Genomic DNA, 24,811 nt, shown 5'->3' with positions numbered 1-24,811 from the left:
ACGAAATAAAGAGAACATAACATACAATAATCAGGAGCAACTTACCTCTTTTTTTCCATTTGAATTCTTTTATTTTATATATTTGGCATATCTATATGAAGTATTAAAAGCTGTTTTTATCAAGTGTACATTTTTAAAGTACCTTGTAAAAACTAATGTCTTTCTTTTTTTTTTATTATTATTAAGAATGGAAAATTGACTCCAATGCTGAGAATGGGTGATTATTCCCCATACTGATTCAGTCATTCAGTAGTGAAGACTGAACAAACACTAAATGAATGGGCTAAAGTAAATATGCTTATTTATTAAATGTGACTGGTTGCAAAGCAATTCAGTATACATTACTTCATGTTAGCTTTAAGTGTCGGTCACCAATGTGTGTGTTGCTATTCACAACTACTTTGCAATTAATAAATATTGAGATGGCAGATTATTTGTGACTGCAGAAAAACAACCAGAAGGATTTGATACAAAAAATAATGAAAGTGCATCACAACCAAAAACATTCTTGTTATATGCTTGTTACAGACATTTAATGTATATTTAAAAAAAAATGGTAAAAAAATACAAGAATTCATTTAATTGATATTATTTTCTCCATGCTCTTAAGAGTGATGTTTCAGATGAGTAGCTATAATTAGAGAAATCTAAACTACTTTTATGAGAAACTGAAAACCACTATACCCAATTTTTATTCAAAGTCTTTCACATAAGGTTTTTTTTTAAATTTTTTAGATGAGATATTCACTGATCCTAACAGTGTTTTTGCCATCAAATTATTTTTTCACTGAAAATCAAATTCTCCCATGTCCAACGTTTATTTTTACTTGAAATGTTTATGTAATGGATGGAATATTTATTTTAAAACTACTTCTTTGTAAGCAAGGATCAAAATAGGTAGCAATTTCTCCATTTGAGATTTCTTATTTATTAAAGTCAATGTCAAAATAAAATTAAGTTTCAAAACTATAAGGTTCTAAATTTCAAGCACATTAAAACATTTTTTCCCCATTTAATGTTTTCAAATTTTACAGACCACAAGACATTCTACGAACTGCATGTTGAAAAAACAGTGATTACAACATTTATTAAAAAGAATTAACAAATAACACTGTATAGTGCAATGCATTTTAGTTTTTCTTACCATAAAATTGCAAAGAAGAAGAAGCTAACAATATTTCATGCAATATTAAACCAACTTACAGTTCATTAAAAAAAAAACATTAAAATAAATTATCAAATAAATCAGACATCAAATCCTCTAAAGGCACAATGTTTCATTAATTTAACAAATAGTTTTACTGGCTGCAGTAATTAAATGAATCCAATTACTAGAGATAAATTTAATGGTGTGTAAGCTGCCAGTTATTAAATACTGAAGATTTAACCATTTTTAAAGTTTTCAGGTCACCTTCTGGTTATTAACAAAATAATGTAAAATCTGCTCCTAAATAATTTCAATGCTATTATGTTATTAAACCTATATTACAATAAAGGATACATTTATTTATTTTTTTTTTTGTTGGATACAGTGCTTTGTGTTAATTATCAAATACAGATAATTAAATTTAACTCTTCAAACCATTATATATTAGAAACTGTGGGAAACATAAGCATTATTTGCATACTAAATATAGTTTGTTGATCATTAATGAGGCACAAGAAATTCTGACTTATTTTCTTCTGGATTACATAAAAATATGCAACTCCAGTGTTTTCCAAATTTATACTTTGGAAAAAGTTTAGCAAAGATCAAGTATATTGTGTGTTGTCACAAAAAAGTTACTGGTCTGTAAAACAGATGTGCAAATTCATGAAATTTCATGCCCTAAAAAACTTTGTTTGCAACACTTGACATTATGAGTAAATAAAAACTAAAACTGCTTCTTGCGGTAATAAACAATAAACCTGTACTGATAATCTTATATCAGTGGTATGTCAAGAGGAAAAAAAACAAGCAAATGACAAATGACCAACACCCTGCATGACATTTTTAATCACTTCATTTCACAGAAAAGACTAGTCCATACATAATTAAAGACCTGATCATTATCTAAATGCATGAATGATACTTGAGAGCAGCTAGTGATGTAAGCCTACCACACATATTTGGGCAACATGGCAGTAAAAACACCAAATTTCTGCAAAGCTAATTCACAGAAAATTCACTGTTCCATTCCACTTATTTGAGGTAAAGTGAAGAGCAGCATAAGAAATCAGATTAAGCAGGCAATTGAAGCCAACAGCTATTCACATACCTTTACACAATTACTTGGCTACACACAGTGGTATATTCCAAGGTGATGAAAGTACAATGCAAATCTGCATTATCTAACTCTTCCACAATGGGAAAGGAATTGACACCAACAAACAGTTATTAGAAAAATATGGCTTCATTTACATGTGATCCAGAGGCTCTTCTATGCAGGAGACTGTCAAATGAGGCATGGAAAAAAAAAAAAAAAAAAAAAAAAGAAAAAAAAAAAAAAGAAAAAAAAAGAAAGAAAAAAAACCCTGAAAAACAGCAGTTCCTTTAATCATAGATGGTTACCCTCCTGACATTAAGAAGAATACAATCACTTGTCAGGTAACACCATAATCTCCCTAATACTTGGAATTTAATTCAGTTGATCATGGCATGTGATCACATGGTTCCTTGTTACTATGCAGCAGAACTGGACTGTTTTTGGTTATTTGAATGCTGTCAGTTTCAGCATTGGCAAACTGGCCTGGCTGGTGTGAACAGTCACCACTCCCCACCTCTGGATGTTGAATGTCATCTCTACCTAATGATATCAACTGACTCACTTCAATAGTTTGGCTAGAAAAAAAAAAAAAAATTGCTGTTATATTATATATAGATATATATTTTATAATAATTGTATATAGCTAAACTGAAACACTTCATTTATAAACAAATAAAACTTTTGCTTTATGTATATAAGGTGATTATTTATATAACTATTACACATACCACCAATTTTGTTCCTAAAATAGAGCCCATTCAATTTGCTAGACTATCAACAGAAACAGATATAGTTATTTTTCAATGACTTTTAAAATTACACATGAATACGGCTTGAAAAACTATTAAAATTATTTTTTATATAATAATGGATAGTCAAATCCTCCATCTGGTTATGAAAGAAATCTGCAATATTCATTTGGTAGCTGAGTTCTCAAAGGAAATTTTGTTGCATCTAAGCAAAATCATCTCATACAAAAAAGTGAAAGACAGAGGAGCAAGCAAGGAGTTATTGGAATTCAGAAGTAGCTGTAAGACTGGCATTTTTAAATAATATCTAGCTAACTATGATACTGATCAAAATTTCAGAGAGAAATTTGCATTTTTGACAATTACAGAACTAATGCCAGCCAAGCAGTTATTAGAAAAATATAGCTTCATTTATAAAGTTCACTCACTGTTTGTAGGTCTCTGCTTGGCGTCTTGCCAAGAACAGTCGATTTATGCTGAAAGGGAGAAAGAAATGAAGGACATACGAACTGGTCACCAACAAGCAAAATCACGTGCTTTATAGGTAAAATTTTCTAACTGTTATACAAGAAACATAGTTAACTACAATAATCATAAAAGAAAAGTTAATTTTCCGACCTGTAATAATAAACAACTCATCCCACAATACGAACTGATCACCCTATTATCGGAATGGATTCTCCTTTTTCTAACATGGGCAGAAGTGTCGAAGGATCGCTAATCGATGGGTGAACAATATAGATATTTACCCTGCCCCCATCACAAACAGCTAACTTTTTCATGGAGACATCTGAAAAGAATTCCCTAAATTCTTCTCACCTTAAACCCACTATTTGGTTACACTATGCGGACGATGTGTTTGCAATTTGGCCACATGGCTGGGACATCTTACACACTTTCCTATCCTATTTGAACAGCCAACATCGAAGTATCCAATTCTCAACAGAAATAAAAAGAATAGTCTGCCCTTCCTAGACACCCTAGTTACAAGACAACCAAATGGATCCCTTACTTCAGTCTACAGAACCCCCTCACCCCAACACACACAGGTAGGTACATCCATGAAGTCACATCACTCCCCCTTCCAACAATTTGGAACTATGAAAAGCTTAGTCCAGCAGGAAAAATTAATTTGCTGAGATAACTTTGTACTCAACACAGAACTCACCCAAATATGGCTTTATTTACTTTTTTCAAAACTTTTTTTGGCCAATGGCTACACCTCCCACCAAATCAAAAGAAATTTAACATCATGTACCCCTCCCCAACCCCCAAGAAAAACAAATTACAGCAAATCCATCACCATCCCCCATATCTGTGGCATCTCAGGAAAGGTGGCCAAGATTTTAAAACAGCACAATCTTGTGACCACTTATAAACCACATAAAAAAGCTAGCAGCCCTTATCCATTCTCCCAAAGACCAGCTACAACCTCTCAATTTATCTGGAGTGTACCAGGTACCCCAGCTGCAACCTTTCTTATTATGGACAAACAGGTAGGACAGCCAACATCTGATTCCACCACTATGGCCGCTCAGGACTAGCAGACCATTCTTTGGATACTTGGCACAGGATCCAGTGGGAAAAAAAAGCTGTCTTACTCCACCAAAGCAAATTTAGGTTCGAGAGGCGTTTCCTCAAATCTGCTGCAGCTCTTACCAACTATCCCCACCTAAACATATGGTTGTATCAGACTACCACTTATCCACAGAGAGTCGAGCCCAATGACCACGAACCAAAGTCAATAGGTGGTTAATCATAGGACTTTAGGTCTTCCTGTACCTCTCCTGTTTTCATTTTTGTTACTGAAATGTAGGTGCATGCACGTGTTTAACACTACTGTATTAATCCCTGAAGATGCTGATTTAACTTCGGCGAAATATATTCTGAAATAAGAATTAAATACTTTTAGTTATTACCAGTCTACATTGTCAATTTCCTTAAACAATATATGATGACTCAAGGTTGTACTGAACCCAGTTTTCTACATAATGTCCTTTTTATGGATGAATCCTGATTCACCTGCGATGTCATGGTAAACTTTCACAGCATGTATCACATTGTGTGTGGATCAATCCACATAAAATCATACAGTTCCAGCAATAGCAAAGATGTCATGAATATTAGGATATCATCGGAGACCACCTCATCGGTGCTTTGTTCTTGTCACTAATGCTCAATGACCAGTGGCACTAGCACTTCTTAGAGGAGGAACTGCTGGCACAAGTGGTTCATGCACATGGCACACTCTATGAGAGTAGAAGTGCACTCAGCTGCATGCCCTCCTCCAAGTTTTTTGCACGAACTCCACCATGAAAGATATCCAAACAAATGTTCAGTGATGTAAAAAAAATCTCCCATAAAAATTTATTTAAAAAAAAAAAAAAAAAAAGCAACAGAAAACAAATAGTATTCCCCCCCCCAAAAAGACAATTTCAAATATAAAAAAAAACTTCCATATCCATGTCATCAATATTCAAGACAACAGTACAAACATCAATGATGCACACTACTATTTTTTATTCATCAAAACCCAATCTGCTATTCCACACCGAATCCCATATGCCATCCTCTGCAATTACAGTTTACCTTGGCTATCCCAACTACATCCTGCATAATGAAGTCTGCAAAACGAGTGGAACATGCACTTTTGTAAAATCAAATATTCCTTTCCAAAGGTTACCAAATTTAGAATTCCTACTTTTTGATCTCCTCTGGCTTGAGATTTACCTCATTTCATGCTTTTCATTTATGCATTTGCTGCTCTCTTAATTCAGACAGCCATCCTACCCTTTTTGACCACTTAACTCTAAAAGTTGCTTTCATACACTGCAACTACTCAAATTGTGGGATTATCTTCCTAGGACAGCAATGTTCATAAGATCAACTGGCTTACCCTCTCTAACTTCTCAGCTCAAGCTGGGAGGGAAGTTGAATCATTTACTGTCAGTCATGATCTGACAAACAGTTAACGAATCAGAATACCAGACAGTCCTCATCATTCTTCTGACATTTTGGATCATTTCTTATCTGGCTCGCCCTCCAAATATACTGCAGATGTCTGCTTTCCTGTTGGTAACTGACCACAATGTTATCCCTGTCTCTTTTTCCACAGATGAATTTCAGCCTCTGGGATTTCTTCTACCATGGTCTTATTACTGTTTGTGCTGTCTTCATCCAGCACCTACTCTGAATAAATAACCAAAATAATCTTTACTGGAATGAGGATTTTCATTCCCCTACTTCATTGCACCCCCCCAAAAAAAACCTCTGATCCAAACCCTGGTTCTCTAAAAATTATGCTGTATTTTTATCATGAACTGCAAAGGCAAAGTTAATTGGTCCAAGTCAAAAACTTCAACCTCTCAACTCAGCTTACATTATAGACCAAAACCAGTGTAAAATCTATCAACAAATCCAAAGTAGACTTTATAAGGGTGAAGCAATAAGCTTGACTCCTACTCAAATGACAGTTGAGACCTGATACTTTAAGGGGGCAGTGGGATGTTTCCACATGTTTAGATAGCCAACGCAAATGATCTACTGCAATAATGCAAAAGACAAGACATCAGGAAAATTCTCTATTATTAATAGTAAAATATCTCCTAGTTCAAACGGTATCCTGTAGATGGTTAGAACTTGTGCTCCTGAATTAAAACCCATCCTGAATTGCCTATATCAGGCGTGGCCAACTTCATTCTATACGAGGGCCAATATACGATGAGTGAGTGGTAGCGTCACAGCCGCACACTTTTAGACAGAACTTAAATAAACTCTGCATTTTTTCAAGGCAATAGATATATGTATTGAATTATTATATTTGTTAAACCATTTTACTACTGGGAGAACAATATAAAATACTTGATTGATTTAAATTTAAGCTGTTAAATTAAATTTAATTACATATTTCTGTTTTTTTTTTTGTTTTGTTTTACATGTAACACAACTTAATGAGAACACTGATAACTAATATTTAAGGAATTGACAGCGTATACTAGAAATATAAATTAAATAAACTTTAATATATACTTTCACACATAAAAAACTCAGCCCACTTCAAAGCCAGTATAGAAAACCTTACACCGCAACATAATGACATAATGGTCAGTTTTGACGTCTCTCCCTATTCACGAATGTACCTCTCAAAGAAACTCTAGAGCTAATCCAAGCTAAATTTCCTCCCGATATCTCAGCCCTATTTCAGTTTACAATGAACTCAGGCTATTTCGTTTGGCAGAAAAACTCTACAAACAGATAGAGAGGACAGCCATGGGTTCACCACTTTCCCCACCCTTGGTCAACTTCTTTATGGAGACTTTTGAAGAGAAAGCCTTAAACTCAACCCCACAAAAACCTACCATATGGCTTCACTACGTTGATGATGTGTTTGCTATTTAGCCACATGGCCGGATTCACTCCTCTCCTTCCTAACACACTTAAACAACCAACACCCTAGAATCAAGTTCACCCTGGAAAAAGAGGAAAACAATAACCTCCCCTTCCTAGACACACTAGTCACCCACCAACCTGATGGAACCTTGGTTTTCTCAGTTTATAGAAAATCCACCCATACAGGCAGATACATTCACCAACAATCCATCACCCCCCCCCCCACAACAACATGGGGTTATTAAGACACTATTCAACAGGGCAAAAATAATCTGTTCAAATGATCAAGCCCTAACCACTGAACTAAATCACATCCGTGACACTTTCTCAGCCAATGGCTACCCCTCCTCCCAAAAAAAAATCCAGAAAATACTGAACCCAGTTAACCACAACCCACCACCCCCTCCCCTTCACAAAAAAGATTACTCTAAATCCATCACCATTCCCTACATCCAAGGCACCTCGGAAAAAATTAACAAAATCTTAAGAAAACATGACTTAACCACTTGTTACAGACCACATAGAAAATTGGCATCCCTTATCCGCTCCACTAAAGACCGACCACTTCCCCTAGACCTACCTGGTGTATACCAGGTCCCTTGCAGCTGTAAATTGTCTTACTTTGGCCAAACAGGCAGGACAGCAAATATCAGAATCTCAGAACACAAGGATTACATCCGATTTCACCAGAACAGCCACTCTGGGCTTGCAGACCACGCTCTGGATACTCACCACAGAATAAGATGGAAGAAAGCCATAGTCATACACCGCAGCAAGTTCAAGTATGAAAGACTATTCATGGAATCAGCCTCATCCCTTAGGAACATGCCAAACCTCAACAAATTTGGATGCATGAGACTGCCCCAAATTTGGGAAACATTTATCAGAAGAATTTCAGCCCAAAGGCCAAGAACCACCAATATAGCCTGACAGGGGGCACCATCAGGACTTTAGGAAAACGTTAGCTTCCTAGCTTCAGTTCTCATTTGCTGTTATGTAGTACCTGTGTGCACGTGTCTTTGTATTAAGTTCCCAAGAAGATGGCAACGTGACTTTTGCCGAAATATCGGAAAGTATATATTTACGTTTATTTAATTTATATTTCTAGTATACGCTGTCAATTCCTTAAATATTAGTTATCATGTTTAACCAGCGTATAAGCCTCTCAACAAGATTAATGAGAACACTGTGGGAGTTCATGTGCGGCAACAAGTTCATCAAAGTCGATTTTCAACGATGATGACGATATTCGTAACAAATCCTGAAGGTGGTCATCAGTCAGTCGGCTTCTTTGTGGCAATTTAACTGCCCTCATAGTTGAGAAAGTGCATTCATATATGTATGTGCTTCCAAACATAGATGCAATTCTCAAGCTGAAATCACTCTATGCAGGATATACAGTCATACCCCGACTTACGCGAATCTGGAGTTACACAGTTTCTTATATGTATGTATTCTCGTCCCGCCTCACCACTAGTTATATCTTTCAGGCACCGGCCGCATTCACCAGTGTCGCACATGCTGTGAACAAACACTGATGTGTTTCACGTGGTCTCCATTCATACACGATTTTTATAGTCAACAAACCTTGCGATTGTTTAATGTTAGGTTCTTTATCACATAAAAAATAATAATGTCATCCAAAAAAGCAAGTCCGATTCTTCTACTGCTAGCAAGAAAAGAAAAACATTGACTTTGGAAACAAAACTCAACATTAAGGATTTTGAAGGCGGAATGAAAATTTGTGAGCTAGCAAAGAAGTTCGATCTACAGGAATCCACAGTAAGAACAATCATAAAAGAAAGGTTTACAGATTTTGGAGGACATAGATTCTAACGAGGAACGAATTGTAGCCACAAGGCAATAGAACAGTTTATCAAAGAATGAAGATCACAGACATGAGTTCTGAAAAAAAGGGGGGAGGGAAGGAGACAATGAATAGATGGTATGAATGGTAGAATACTATTAAAAAATGAAGCTATTAAGAAGGGACTTGACATAAACACAAAGCCTGATGGCATGATGGCACAAAAAAAATAACATCCCAAGGAAGACCAAGAACTCAGTTTACTGATGCAGTTTAAAGCGGCTTAGAAGATTGAAATATAATATCTAATAATACTGGAGTCTTAACCAGTAAGAGACTAATTTAGAAGAACACTGTTCATCAGAATTTAGTAATGATAAAAGCTTTTCATAACAGTATTATCACAGTACCCTGCACAACTTTGGAGGGTATATATTAGGAATTATAATACATCTCCTAATAGGTAATTTAATGCAAACTTACTTTGTTTCCTGGTGTGATTTATTTGTCTATCTTGTTTTTCTATCAAGTTAACTAATTTTTCATACAAAATATAGTAATCTAAAATATAGTTTCAATAGTATTATTTGTTAATTTTAGTTCAGTATGATCTAATGTTATGATAATTTAAACAGAATAAGTTTGGAAAGATTTCATGAATATATTTTGTACAGAAATTCAAAATTATACACGCTTTTGAAAAATATTCATATAAGTTTCCCGAGGAGAGGCAGCGGTGTTATAACCCCCCCCCCATTAATCATTCAGTGTAGATTTTTATAATAGTGCTTTTGTGTGCTAGTCATACTGGATATAGGCATTGTACTGTGGTATTGTGATTTTAAATGTTCACTTCAGTTGTTGTTTTGATTAACATGGGACTGCTAGTTAACATTACAAAAATCACAACAGTAAAGAAGCATTCACCAGCAACGTTGAAGATTTCAACTTGGAGATTGAGTTTTTTTCCTGGACTTTTTGCAGTGTATTCACTGTAACAAAATTCATGTATGCACCCAAAAATGTTAAAGATTTATGGAGTATTAGATTAATTGAGAAGGATTATATTATAATGTGTGAGAAGTGTAATGAAAGGTTAGAGCATCCCAAACATGAGAGCGATGTCACATCAGGAGTAATCAGAAAATGGATGATAGTGCTGGTGACAATAATAATAGAAGTAATGTGGAGGAGCACAGGCAAGAGTTAATGAAGAGTCAGGTTAAAAAGGAGGAAACTGAATGTTTAAAGAGATTAACTGATGTAAATGAGAAGGAGGTTAACAAAAAAAATGAAGCATCGAAGGAAAGGAACAGACATCAGAATTAGTAGTAGTGATGGGCACAAACAACTTAGATAGTAAGACAAAGAATGTTGAAAGGGATATGAAGAAGTTGTTGCAGGAGGTGAAGGATAATAGCATCATTCGGAAAGGGTTAGTTTGCTGCCCAGATATGATAGTAGAGAACTGAGAAGGAGAGCAAATGATACTGAATGACAAGATAGCTGAAATGTGTCAGGCAAAGTGTTCAATTTGTGAATGTATGGAGTGAATTTGAAGGGAAGTTAAAATGGTTTGGTGTTGGACATTTAAAGTGACTGTTGCTTACTAAGAGTGCACCCAAAGGTTCATACAAAATTATTGCTAAGGACCAGAGAGAGAGAGGTTGAGAAGCAGGTTGTGGAAGGACAGGAGGATGAATACAAAGGTGAGGAAGTGATTATAGTAGGGCAGAGTGATGCAATGAAAAAAGGTAAAGATAAGGATATGAATGAAATCAGAGTGAGAGAGAGAGAAAACTGAGTGATGGTGTTGGTGGAATGGCCTTAAAGAGTGAGGAATTGTTTTGTTCGTATAACAATGTAAGGAGTATCAGAAATAAAGGGGTTGAGTTTGTAGTAATGATCAATTAGTATGCCTAAAGATAATTAGTATAAGTGAAACTTGATTGAGAATGATCCACTGTCAGGACCAGAAATGGTATGATATAGAATTTTCCAAAAGAACAGGAAGGTGAAGAGAGGAAGGGGAGTACTGTTAAAATTAGCAGAGGACATTATGGGGTGTAATAAATAAATACAGCACATATAAATAATTAAACAACTCAGTCACTGAGACATTTTCAGAGAAACAATATTAAAATTGCAAAAAGACACACAAATTTGCTCAAACACTAAGTGGAAAAGATTAGACTGTAAGCCTAAAGTCCTATGAGGGGTGCTGCAGGCTAACTTTAGCTGTGTTGGGCAGGAGGCCTAAAAATTAAATTTTTCAAATCTTGGGGAGTTTAATATAACTATATTTATTAAGATTAAGTAGTTTTTTTTTTTAAATTCTGATGCTGATTCTAAAAAGTCTCAAATTTGTACTTTTTGCAGCAAAGCATTATAGTTTTTTTTTCTCCCTATTTGATTCTATGCAAAAGTTTCTAAGACATTTTCAGCAAGCCCTGAGAAAGAAAGGGTGTCATTTAGAAGACATGTAATTAGAGTATCTAAAAAATGCAGACTTTTATTATTTTCCTTTACTATAGTGAACTGGATTCTAGGGTGCTGTCTGTTGAGATGGAGAAGGAAGGAGTCTAACATGCCTGAGCCATGTGGCCAAATAGAAACCACATCATCAATGTATCTTAACCAGAAAGAAGGTTTGAGAATAGCAGTATCAAGAGCATATTTTTCAAAATGCTTAGAGTCCAAATAGTCAACAGCAGAAAAATTGTATTCTTCAAGAGTGGAAGTGGAAAATAGTAATATGTGTGAAGATTTTGAAGCTGTTTAGGTATAACAACATCCTATATCTAATAGGATGTTGTTATAGCCTATGGAATGTGGAGAACGCTGATTGTAACATGTTTAGGCAAATTAGTTGGGCAAGTAAAAGGTGATTCTAATGGGAAATTTTAATTATAAGAATGTGGATGGGAAAGGAGAGAGAGAAAGAGAATGTGTATGGGTAACAAGCAGAGTGAATTGTTGAGTTTCTACAGGATAACTATCTTAAGAACATGTGATGGAAGCAACACAAGGTTTTCGGGTGTTGGATTTGGTAATTCCTCACAGGTTGTGAATGAAGGTTTCCAACATTTCTACCTGTTAGTGAGAGTGTTCACGAGGTATTGGTTTTGGATATTAGGAAGGTATATATATGTGGAATTATAAGGTGAGTGATTATGAGAAGCTCTGTGGTCAACTAGCAACAATACATTGGGTTGATGAGAATTGCAGAAAAGATGTTGACAGTGCACGAGTGTTTAGGCTGAAAAAATGCTTTCCCTCATGACATTATTGATCTTTTCAATTTTGCTATTCCATACTGGATACTTCTCTTGGAAGAGAACCTTATATAAACAGACAAAATACTTTCATGCCTCTCCTCCCCCACCGCTGGTCAATTTCTATATGGAGCACTGTAAAAAACATGCTGTTGATACTGCCATTCTCAAACTTTCTACATGGTTACGATAACATGGCTCAGACACATTACTCTTTCCTCCTCCATCTCAACAGTCAGCACCACAGATTCCAGTTCACCATTAAAAAAAAAAAAAATAACAGCTTGCCTTTTTTTAATACTCTGATCACATGCCAGCCCAATGGCACCCTTTCTTTTGCAGTTTACAAAAAATCTCATGCAAACAGGTAGATACATAAGCTTTCCCATCATCTCCCTTTTCAACAATACGGCATCATCAAACCTTTGCCAAAAAGCTAACTTCTGTTCCACCCAAGCTTCCCTTAGAGTGGAACTTTCCTTTATTCGCTAAATCTTCCTGTCCAATGGTTACATTTCCAAAAATATCTACAAATTATCTATTCCTTCCATCTCTTAACATAAAGACTATGATGCCAGTACTATTCCATATATCTGGGACACTTCAGAAAAAAAATAGCCAGAACTCTAAAGAAATATAATCTTTGGACTGCTTTCAAACCTCATTTGAAGCTGGCTTCCTTTTTCCACTCTCCTAAGGATTCACTCCCTTCCCTCTCCATTCCAGTGTTTAAAAGTTTCCTTATTCTTACAACTTATCATATTATGGTCAAACTGGGAGATCTGCTAACATCTGCCTAGAACACAAAAAATACATTGTTGCCACAAGCATGGTCAGTCAAGTCTGACCATGCCCCTGGATACCTTGATACAAACTTGAAAGTCTTTTTGGAATCAGTGGCAGATTTAAAGAACCAGCCTAATCTTAATAAATATGGTTGTATTAAACTTCCCAAAATTGAGGAAACTTTAATTCTTAGGCAGATACTGAAATGATTCAACTTGCTGTTTAATTATTTCTCTTTGTGCTATAATTATTTCATTAAACTGTATCATGAATGATGATAAGGCACTATCTGACACAATTAATGCATAACTGCATACCAAGAGTTAAACAAATAGAGTAGGAGTGAGATAGATGAAGAGTGAAATCAAGTAAGCAGTGTTGCAAAAGAAGTTAAGCAGGAGGTACAAAACAGTTTGTAGTGAACAAATGCATGAAGAATATAAACTGCCAGAAGTGCAAAAGAAGTTAAGGAGGAGGTACAAAACAGTTTGTAGTGAAAAATGCATGAAGAATATAAATTGCCAGAAAAGTGACAAGCATAGTTAAAAAGTAGAATATAAGAGGAGATTGGCCAGTCAGGTCAAAGCTAATCCAAAGGTTGCAAGCAATAGAAAAAATAATTATGGCAGGTTGAATAGTTATGGTAATAGAGTAACCATAGCAAATGATGATATGCAATAAAGATTAAAGGTGAAGGAATGGGAAGTGTATCAAGTTTGCTTGGGTTAGATATTAACAAGACTATGGGAATGGATGACATATCACCACATATTTTTAAAGAATATGCAAGAGTTAGTCATACCCTTGACTTGGCTATTTAATGAAAGTAGTAAATTCAATGAAAATCTTGTAGGAAAAGGTTCCTAAGAGTGCAAAGAAGACAAAATAGCACCTCTCCTTAAGCATGGTTCTAGGAGAGAAGTTTCAATTATAGACTGTTCTGTATATTTACAGTTGTGGTCAACATGTTGGAGAAATTGGTTAGGTATAGAATACAGGATGGGGTTGATTGATTCCCTATAATGGTTAGCATGGGTTTGTGAAGGGCAAATCTTGTTTTAGCAATCTGTTTACATTTTATGATAAGGTGATGAATGCAATGAATAAGAGAGATTTGCATACAAATTTGAAAACCAAGTGGTTTTCTTGGTTGCAAAGGTATTTGATAGATTACCATATGACAAATTGGTATATAAGCTGTAAAAGATGGGGTTATATAAGAGATTGATCAGATGGACTGAAGACTGGCTTTCTGAAAGATACAGGCGAATTGTGTATGATGGAGAAGTGTTGCAGAAATGAAAGGTCACTAGTGGCATGCCTCAGGACTCTATTGTTGGGACCCTACTGTTTGATTTATTTGTTAATGATATTTCATGTAGATTGAATGGGATCTTCAAATGTTTTCTGATGATGCAAAGTTAAGCAGAATTATCAGGAGCATTGCTGATGTTAATTCTCTACAGGAAGACTTGAACAAACTTCTAGCTTGAACAGATAAGTGGGGTTGTAGTTTTAATATTAATAAATACAAGGTGTTACAATTTGGGGGTACAGAGATATAAAGCTAACATACTGTGTTGGTGGCGCTGTGCTTCAGGAAGTGGATGAGATTTGGATCTTAGGTTGGGGTAATGGTAGACAGTGGACTAAAGTTCTGAGGGCACAATGCAAGTTGCTGCAAAGACTGCATATCATATTGCTAATCATTAGTGTGACTACACATGGACCATTGTACTCAAATTTGGGTCTAGTTTTCGCTGTGATGTGGAAACACTAAAGAGGGTCTAAAGATGAATAACCAAGATATCTGGACTCTGGTGTGTTGGTTATACAGAGTGGTTGAGGGAATGTTGATTACAGAATTTGGTGGATAGGAGGAAAAGAGGAGATATGACAGAAACCTTCAAGTTAGTTAAGGAATATTCTAAGGGATAACACAGAAGGAATTATAAAAAGAGTGGATGTTAAGATGAAAAGAATGAGAAGCCATCCTTGGATATATAAAAATGTAGTAAAGAAGGGTGTAAGGAGTATATTTTTTATATGAAGAGTTAGTGGTAAGTGGAATGCATTGTGAATGCAGGTTGTGTAAATAATTTCAAGATTCATTATGATATATATATTGCTGGTTGAGTAGACTTCCCCCAATTGACTCCATGGAGGTTAATGTAATAATAATAATAATAATAATTCAAAGTTCATGAGTAATAGTCATTTGAGCTTTGAAATAACCAGAACTATTATGTACTGCATAGTAAATTTAGTATCCATTACATAAACTGGATTATGTAATTTAATTACATTAACTAAATGTGCATAACATTTTAATATGAATTACATACATTGGCTTCTGTTCCTGAAGTGTATATGAATGCCTAACTACATTTCAATTTTATGATTATTCAGGAAAATGTATCTTTAAAAAACAGAAAAGAAAACAAAGGCAATCATTACAATTTTTGTTAAATGGAGGGAAATGTAAACTTCTTAGAAAGTAAAATTTGTATCATGTTGAAACTGTTAATCAATTAATTGTGCTTGCAATAATTTTATATGTTGGTGATTAATGCAAACCTAAGGGTAAAGATTTTGTTCTTATTTTACAGTTATTGAAAATAATCAAACATTGTGTAAAAAACACACCACTTTCTTTGATTTAATCAAAGATAATTCAAAATCCTGTAATATGGCATTTCACATATATACTAGTTAGAAAGAAGTCAACAGACACCATAGTGTGAGGAACAAATAGCTATGGTGCTCACCTTAATAAGATGAAGGACCTCCTCCTTCTGCTGTGATTGGGTATATATATATTCCACAAACATACAATAGCAATCAATGGGAATTTTGAACCATTCTTCCTGTAAGAATGTAATAAGGTCCTGGTCCTGTGGGGCAGATATCCTATGACCTCACCCAACACCCCCTGTTCATCCCACAATGTTCAAAAGGGTTGAGATCAGGGCTCCGTGGAGGTGAGTCAAGTGTGGTGGCATTCATGTCCACAAACCAAATAGTTACAGCAGCAGTCTTATGACACAGTGCAATGTTTTGCTGAAAGAGACAGTGGTTGGTTTCACAGAAACGGCACAAAGTATGAAGCATTGCATTGTTCAGATACCTCTTGGAATTCAATGTTTGTGGCACTACAAGGCTAAATTAGGAAAATCAGGACCATACCATCTCTCTCTCTCACACACACGAGTTAAGCACTCTGGTTAGGCAACATTGCAGCCTTACCATGGAAACTAATGTTGTGATCCTCTGTTCTGAATGCTTTTGTGCAGATACGTGTTCCAGTCAATGGAACTCTGCATTCAACATGTCGATTAACAAATGGTGGTTTTCACGTATTATTGTTCATAGCACCCTATGGTCATGTTCGGAAAGTGTGGTGGGTTGTCCACTTCAGGTAACACTTTCAGTTAACTCCCTGTGCTTCCATCTTAGTATGGTATCATTGATTGTTGACCTAGGATAGCCTAATTTGTCAACAATTTGCTGAACAGATAGGCTTGCAACATGTGTGGAGGTACTCCAAGAATGTTCAGACACTGCAAGAGGTATCTGAACATTCTGGACAATACAATGCTTCCCACTTTGTGGCATTTCTCTGAAACTGACCACTGTCAGTAAAACAGAAATACCACAAAGTATCTTTCAGCAAGACAATGCACTGTCATAAGGCTGTTGCTGTAGCTATGTGGTTTGTAGATATGAATGGCACTACACAGTCCTGATATCAACCCTAATGAACATCTGTGGGATGAACTGCAGCATCAGGTGAGGTCAAGGGATGTCCATCCCATAGGACCTATTACAATGTCTCTTCCAAACTCCATCAGTTCCTTTTTTGCAGCCATTTCACCTGGACATTGCACTGACTTCGGAGCATCATATTCCCCCAATTTATACTGGCTACAAACATGTGACTTATTACATGGCATGATGCACCTTGCACATGGGGATGTCCATTGACTTGTTTCAAGCAGCATACAGCAAACACCACAAAAACAAACCATGGGAAAAATTCCTGCTGAAGTAACGTAGAATCAATGATTAATTCTGTGGGACTTAGAACATTAAAAGTTGTTCCAACCACAAAACTCTAAAAGTTCATAACAGTTAAAGCTCCAAATCTTCACACTAGTAAACTGAATTTCCCAACAAATGATGCCACAATCAGTTGACAAAGGAAATGGTGGGAAATCACATATATATTGATAACAGGTCAACATTTATATCAGGAACTATACATAAATAAAGGATATGGCAGGAAATCCCAGAAAATCATTTACTGATGAGAATACGAAGGATTGGCTGGAAGAATCAAGCAAAGAATACAAAATACATAAAAAAGTACAAATGTAAAAAAATCATGTGAAATATGTAAGGAGAAAAAAAAACTAGCAGAGTAAGAAATGCAGAATTACTGTTTAAATTTAAAAATGTTATGTTACTGTAAATCAATGTCACTTACCTGAAATCTTCATAATGAACTAAATATGTGCAGACTACCATTAAAATCAAAAACTGTTTCGAAGGAATAGTGTGTGTGGTGAATCTGTTTCCCCTAAATTCACTATTAGGAAGGTATGCTCCATAAAACTATTTCTCTGATCCTTAGGGATTTGCTGAGTGCTTAATATGTATTTCTGTATCATATAAAGTTCTGGTATATCAACAAGTTTCAAAATTCATTTTCATAAAGCTTTATGATTTCTCGGTCCATTTAAAAATAAGAAAAAATAAAAATAATTAAAGAATTAGCAAGGCTTTTCTTGGGGTAAAAGAAAGATAACATATGAGATCTAAAATTCTTAGAATAAAATTTCTTATTCATTATGGTAAAACAGGGTTTTAAGGTCCGGTGCTGTATTTACTGGTATGATTAAATTCCATTTTGCTTGCAGATATTTAGTATAGTGTACATGTGTGGTGACAGGATGCTGTTCACTATGCGCATCCAGTTTCATTTCTAGTCTTTTGAAAGAATATTTGTGATATTTATTTTTTATCATACTTGTCGATAAGAAATATTTTTCATTTTCTTTACTTCTGTAAATGTAGTCATAATGAGCAAATGGTTCATGTCTCATTGATGTAGTTGATAATTAATTTGAAATTTCCACCCAAACACGAAATTTCTCTTAAACCTATTGGTTACTGAGCTCAACAGATTCTTTTCCCTTATAAGTTGATACTGATGGAAAGCCCATGTTGCAATTTATGCTTGCGTGCTCAATAAGCAAAGAGAAAACAAAATTTTGTCTGGTATCCAGTACGAACATATCAAAGGAATATCCTAAGAAACTGATGATACTACTGACGTAGTTCTTTAATGACAGTCTTCCAAAAATGGAGAAATCACCTCAGCAGAAAGAGGATAAGAAATCTTGGATGGATGACAAGATTGTGCCACTGCATAAAGGTGTCAACAAATTTTTTTTTTTTTTGTGTGTGTGTGTGTGTGTGGAAGGGGGGGGAGGGACTACAAACCAGCTCTTCTTATTTTTATTTTATTTATTAACTTGTGTGTGTGTGTTGGGGGAGGTGTTAAGATTTTGGAGAATTAATGAGCCCATATTCAAGAATGGACTTATGAGCACAATATTATTTATGACCAGCATGAATTTGTTAAGGGACACTCTTGTTTCAGTAATTGGTTCAGTTCTTACTCATAATAATAAAGTATCAAGAGTGATCAATGGGGATGGTTTTTAGCAGCCAAATTACTATAACATTCAGTGTTATCACTCACCCATCTAAGGTGGGTGACCTCCTTTCATATTTGTTGCAATGGCAGTAAGCTAAAGAAGCTGAAAATAAAATATACATATATTTAAGGTGAGCTAAACACTTTCAAAATGTGGGTTTAGAAAATGCAGAATGCTAGTAAAAGCAGGTCACTAAAAGTACATTTTAGTGACCTCCCCCCCTGCAGCTTTTTTCATCACTGTGTGTGTGTATGTATATATATATATATATATATATACGTGTTACACCACTGTTTGTACGTTGCTATGCACTTGCACACATGCACTGTGTGCACAGCACATCAACCAGCCATTACAATTTTTATTTAAAATACAATTATTTCATTGCATTTTGAATAAAATGATTTGTTTCGAGATATTTTGTATGCTGCATTAATATGAGATAAGAATAAAATCAAATCCATAAAAACAGCCAAAAGACGTGAGGAAAAGAAGAAAAAAAAGGATCCCCATTTAACGTGGAAATTCGCTTTATACGGATTTACTGGAACGCATCCTCTGAGTAAAACAGGGGTTATCTGTAATTCATAACAGAATGCAAATTCACTACAGTGTGAGGCAAGTGTATTTTCATTATATATCTTTCCTATAGCAATTCAGAGATGTGCACCCTTGTCTTCTGAGTGGAATACAAAGGAATTTTACCATAAGAAAGTAATACATAATTGTAATATCAGAATGTAAAAAGCAATCCTAAACTGTTCAGTACTTTGGTATGCTAAATATTATTACAGTGGGAATAGTGAGAAAAATTAAAGGTAAGAAAGACTATTCAAAATTTCTACTGGGAGATGAGGTGTGTGCAGACAAAGTTATGGAACTGGTGTATAGGATCAAAGTGAATTCACTGCACTTCTGATATACTAAGGATCTACAGATTTAAAAAAAAAAAATTAATTAGATTAGTTTAAAAAACTATCCTGGCTTAATAAAGTACCTGTTGCTTTCTACAGTACATCCTCTTCCAATATTTTTCATGTAAGGAATATCTGTATCTTGATTAGGTCTGTCTGACTTCTTTTTTGGTTTCTTTTTCTTGTTCTTCTAGGAATAATGAGGACTATCAATTTTAAATTATTAACACAAAATGCAAGAATAAAAATTCAAACCACAGTCCTCAAAAATTTCCAAAAGAAGTCTTTATAAGAGCACACTTGAGATAATCAGCAGTGCCAATATATATTTACACTTTCTACTTTTTTTTTTTTTTTTTTAATACTGTAAGCCTCACTTATGATCAGAGAATGGTACTCATTGTTATGCAAACTTCACTTCAGTCATAATAAAAAAAATAAATGTTTCTATCTTAGTACTATAAAGTGAGCTGGATCTAATTATGGCAAGTCTCTCCTGCTTAGTGCTCTTCAAATGGTTATCAAAAAAGCATCAAGCAAATTAGCAAAAAAAAAAAAAAGAAAAGAAAAAAACCCTCATAATTTAAGGCAAACAGTATGAATTCACTACTCTGTCTTTATTTTTTTTTTTTTTTTTTCAAATTACAGATAACCTACAAACATAATACTGATGATACAATGCATACAGGGGGTTCAAAGCTGGATAACACAGAGGAGACCCACATCCATATGGCCTTTTAAAGAATGCAAAGAAGAACTGACTAAGGCTTCTTACCTAAAGTCCAATTCTTATCTTCTTATAGTGCACCCGACTGTAGGTATTTACTTGGATAATGAACAAATGATGATGGGATGCCAATTTGGAATTTAGTCAACTAAATTGTTTTGTATATTAGCTTAAATCAAAAGACAACAATGATGATATGCCACAAGACGTTCCAACTAAATATCACCAGAATTCAAAATAGGCAACATTCAATGTGTGAAGAAAAAAAGTGGAAAACTGGCAGAAGAATTAAGTACCGTATCAACATAACTGGTTGTTACCAAAACAAAGAAGACAAAACTAGGCAAGTTCTAAATGACAAATACAAGATGATATATTCAGGAAATAATGATCAGGAAAAAAAAAGAGTAGCTATAGCACTCACTGCCAAACATTAGGATAATATTCTTGAATAGGAGCAATTGCCAAGTAAAATGATATGGACAAACATCAAAATGGGATAATTGGACAATGCAAAAGACTTATATGTGCCTGCAGTCCCATGGATATTTCTATTAAGGAAGAAGAAGTGCAGGAGGTTTTACTTATTTATTTTTATCATTAGGGAAGCAACTAACAAAGAAAAAAGAAAAGCTGATCTTGTTGGAGATCTAAACAGCAGAGAATCAATGAATACTAGTCAGACAGCAGTGTTTGGGAAAAGAGCAGAAATACTAATAATTGGTAACTACCTGAAAGATTTCTGTTCAGGACATACACTAGTTATTACCAACACCATGCTCCAACAAAGATGCACATAAATTCTCAAGGAAAGAAGATACAAGAATATATTGGAAATTTGAAATAGGAAGTAGTCCCATTTAATTTTGTGCAAAGTAAAAAATAAATCTCATATGGTAAAAATTTTTTTAAAAAACATCAGGCAACTTTCAGAGAGGAAGTGTAGACTCAAATATACAAATATTATTAAAGAAAAAACAAGTTTGAGAAACTAGAAGTAAATCCCAGAGATTCACAAACTTTGAAGAACAATGATTGATTCAGCCAGAGAGGCATGTGGTGGAATAGTCTGCAAAGAAGGAAAAATCAGAACTTTAATGGTGGACTAAGGAAGTTAAGCAGTCAAGGACAAGAAGAAAGCATATCAGAAGTTCCTCAAGTGAATCAACGTGTGCTCTGAAGGAGTACAGGAGAAAAAATATGTATAAAAGTAGCTAAACAAAACTCATAGGAAGATTCTGGTAAGAATAAAGAGGAAAAATAACAAGGGATAGACAACCATCACCTGGTGAAACACCACCACTACGACCCTGCTTACTGGTGGCCTGATGCTGCTATTATCATGTTTGGTTCCCAAAGCAGAGAATTCCAGTTTCTGAACCCTCTCCAAACTTTTAACATGCAGTGTGTAATACCACTCTTCAAGAGCATGCTAAACACATTTTAGAGATCCAGTACCCCCTGCCCCCTCTCTCCCATCTTAGAGGTCACAGCAGCAAAACAGTTCTGCAGGCTAGTTGCTAGATAGTGTATGGGAATGATCCTGATGGTAATTAGGAGACTTGCTAATAAGCTGACACAATCTCACTGCCATTAATGCTGCCACACTGTGCCTGAATGGGGGCTATAAAGATATGTGAAAGTCACTGTTGAGGCTACATTATAGCATGGAGACCAGATGTACTGTGTATAAGCAACATGTTTAATAATATTGCCTTTCACTATATGTTCTTCTGCTATGTTTCTCTTTACTTTTGTAATACAGGCATGAGAGTAAACCTAAATAAATCTAGTGTCAATGCAGTTAAATAATAAATCTCTCTCCAAAAAATTCTCCCCCAAAATTCAAAAAATTTTACAAAAAAACTTTTCATACTCACTTTATTTGTGGCATAAACAACAACCTAAATGTACATCACCACAACCACAGTTCATTTTAACTGTCCAAACAACACTCTGTATAAAGGTGGTACTCGCACTTTTATGCAATCTCATATTCCTTGGCAGAGGATGCCCAATCTTGAATCTTCCCTTTTTGACCTTCTGTAGCTAAAGATTTCCCGGTCTCATTATGTTTCTTCATTTTCTGTCTCTACTGTTCCCCAAATTCTGAAAATCATTCTGACTTCTAACTTCTTATCCATAAAACTTGATTGCACATAATATAACTTCCCTAACAGCAAAGCCATCTTCCTTGGTGACTAATATAACAATTCTGTTTTTTTGAATTCTACTAACCAAGCTGGAAGAGAGAAGTATTTTGCTGTAAGTAACAATTTAAAACAAATCATTCATCTCACAACCAGTATCCCATTCCAGGTACACTGTTCATATCTCCTCTGTCAGAAAGACATCAGGAGAATCTTGAACATTAAGATCATAATCTCATCCATATTTCATCTCTTGTGGAATATCCTTCCCTCAGCCATTCACAACCTCATATAGTTTGGTAAAAGTAAGACTTCCTTGACTTCCTTTCCATGGAAGTTACGGTTTCCATTTTTCAGATCTAGATACTTGTGATCTTGTTAGAGAAATTATCCATGTTGGAATGGAGGTTTTCACTCCTTGCTCTGTTCAAAATTACCACCCTGTATCCAAACTCACGGTTTTCCAAAAACCATGTAAGGGCAGTCCAACAAAAGAATGCAGCTTTTTTCAAGCTGCATTCTTTAGTAGAAATCTGAAGCAAACCTGGCTTCAGGTTATCATTATATAGGCTAAGTCCAACTTTGATAGGGAAAAATGTAGAAACCTTGCCATCTATTCCAATGGTAGCCATGTCTTCTGGTCCTACACAAAAATTGTTGGGCATGACTTTGTCCATCCATTCTTTCACCTCTTTTTCACCCAGATGGTGGAATTTCAACATCACTTAAAGATAAGGCTGATCTCCTGACATCATTCTTCTTATCTAACTTCTACACAGATAAAGGCAAATCATCCTTTTTTTACCTGGAACACTGAATGCCTCATGTAGCCTTCTGTCAGAAAGACATCAGGAGAATCTTGAACAACCTGGATACCAATAATGCTTTTGGTGCCAATGGAATCCCACCAGTTGTGCCCAAGAAATGGTACTCCTGGGCAAACATCTGTCCATCATCTATACACATAAAAAATCAAATCTATACACATATACAATTTAAACAGTCAATTCTAAAAAAAGATGATAAGCATCTACCACCCAACTATCAACCTATTACTCTGACCTCAGTATTGTCCAATGAAAGGGAGATGGTCATGAACAGTCAACTTCTTCGAATGAGAAATGCCAACTAATCAAAATGACCACTAAAATTGATTTTTACCAATCAAGATTCACAGCAGATCTCATGGCATCATTCACCTCTAGACATGTGCCATTAAAAAGAGAGACCTGTGCTATTGAACCAGACATTTCCAAAATATCTGAGAGGATCTCGTATCAGAGGCATATTGGTAAACTGCCATCTTACAGACTAACTTTGACTCTTTGCAATTGGATTGCCAGTTTTCATCCACTTTTCAAATATCTCAAGCTTCAAAATCATCTATGATAAGTAGTTACTTCAATGTTTCCAAAACACAGTTTACCTTGTTTTCTTGCAAAAAAAAAAAAAAAAAAAAAAACCCTCAGTTCTTCTACACTAACCTTTGATGATACTGAATTTAACAAATCAAGACAGTCCTTCTTTCCCAGACTGACTTACTCCTAGTCTTTTCTGACATAATGCATTACTTTTATAGCATCTTCAGCTTCCAAAACACACAGCATCCTATTTTGCTCAAGACATTTCTCTTCTGTCCAGATACTTGTTCTGTAGAAATCTCAAATATGCCCAACAACAGGTGATGTACCTATTTAAAAATTCTTGCAGTTTAGAAAAGAGCAGTTTGGTTTATCAATCCCTCTCTCACAGACTCTTTAGCTACTATCTCATACCCAGTTTCTACATTGCGTCTCTCTCTTCTATAGATATTTTCAAGGGCATTTGAAAATATTTTCAAATATTTGAAAGTTTTTGTCATTGTTTGACAAAAACTAGCATCCAAAATCTCCCCACCACTACACCTTTTGTACTAAACCTACAGGAAAGAACATGAGCAATAGTTTGCAGTTGCACTGCTGACTTAACTTGCTACTCCCAGTCATCTTTTACAATCTATCTCAGTTCTATGGAACAGCCTTCCCCATGAAGTATTTTCCAAGGGC

At 35.1% G+C, this 24,811-nt stretch overlaps 1 protein-coding gene across 4 annotated transcripts in view; it reads right to left on the bottom strand.

The window, feature by feature from the left end:
- Positions 1–997: 997 nt before the first annotated feature.
- The window catches only part of LOC150101831 (constitutive coactivator of PPAR-gamma-like protein 1 homolog), a 326,792-nt gene continuing 302,978 nt past the window's right edge, over positions 998–24,811 (bottom strand). For 2 of the 4 annotated variants that reach the window (XM_090400106.1, XM_090400108.1), the window contains exons 16-17: positions 19,973–20,079; positions 998–2,821 (exon numbers count right to left, since the gene is read on the bottom strand). In XM_090400106.1, coding sequence (XP_090256232.1) covers positions 2,632–2,821; positions 19,973–20,079 — 297 coding nt within the window. In that variant the 3' untranslated portion in view covers positions 998–2,631. The remainder of the gene's footprint in view (positions 2,822–19,972; positions 20,080–24,811) is intronic. The other 2 variants (XM_090400107.1, XM_090400109.1) reach the window with 2 other exon arrangements.

Source organism: Typopeltis vanoorti, chromosome 11, assembly GCF_054136105.1.
Source record: "Typopeltis vanoorti isolate ZY-2024b chromosome 11, IOZ_Tvanoo_1.0, whole genome shotgun sequence".
NCBI lineage: Eukaryota > Metazoa > Arthropoda > Arachnida > Uropygi > Thelyphonidae > Typopeltis > Typopeltis vanoorti.
The sequence above is the reverse complement of the archived record's forward strand: the minus strand, read 5'-3'. Positions and strand labels throughout refer to the sequence as shown.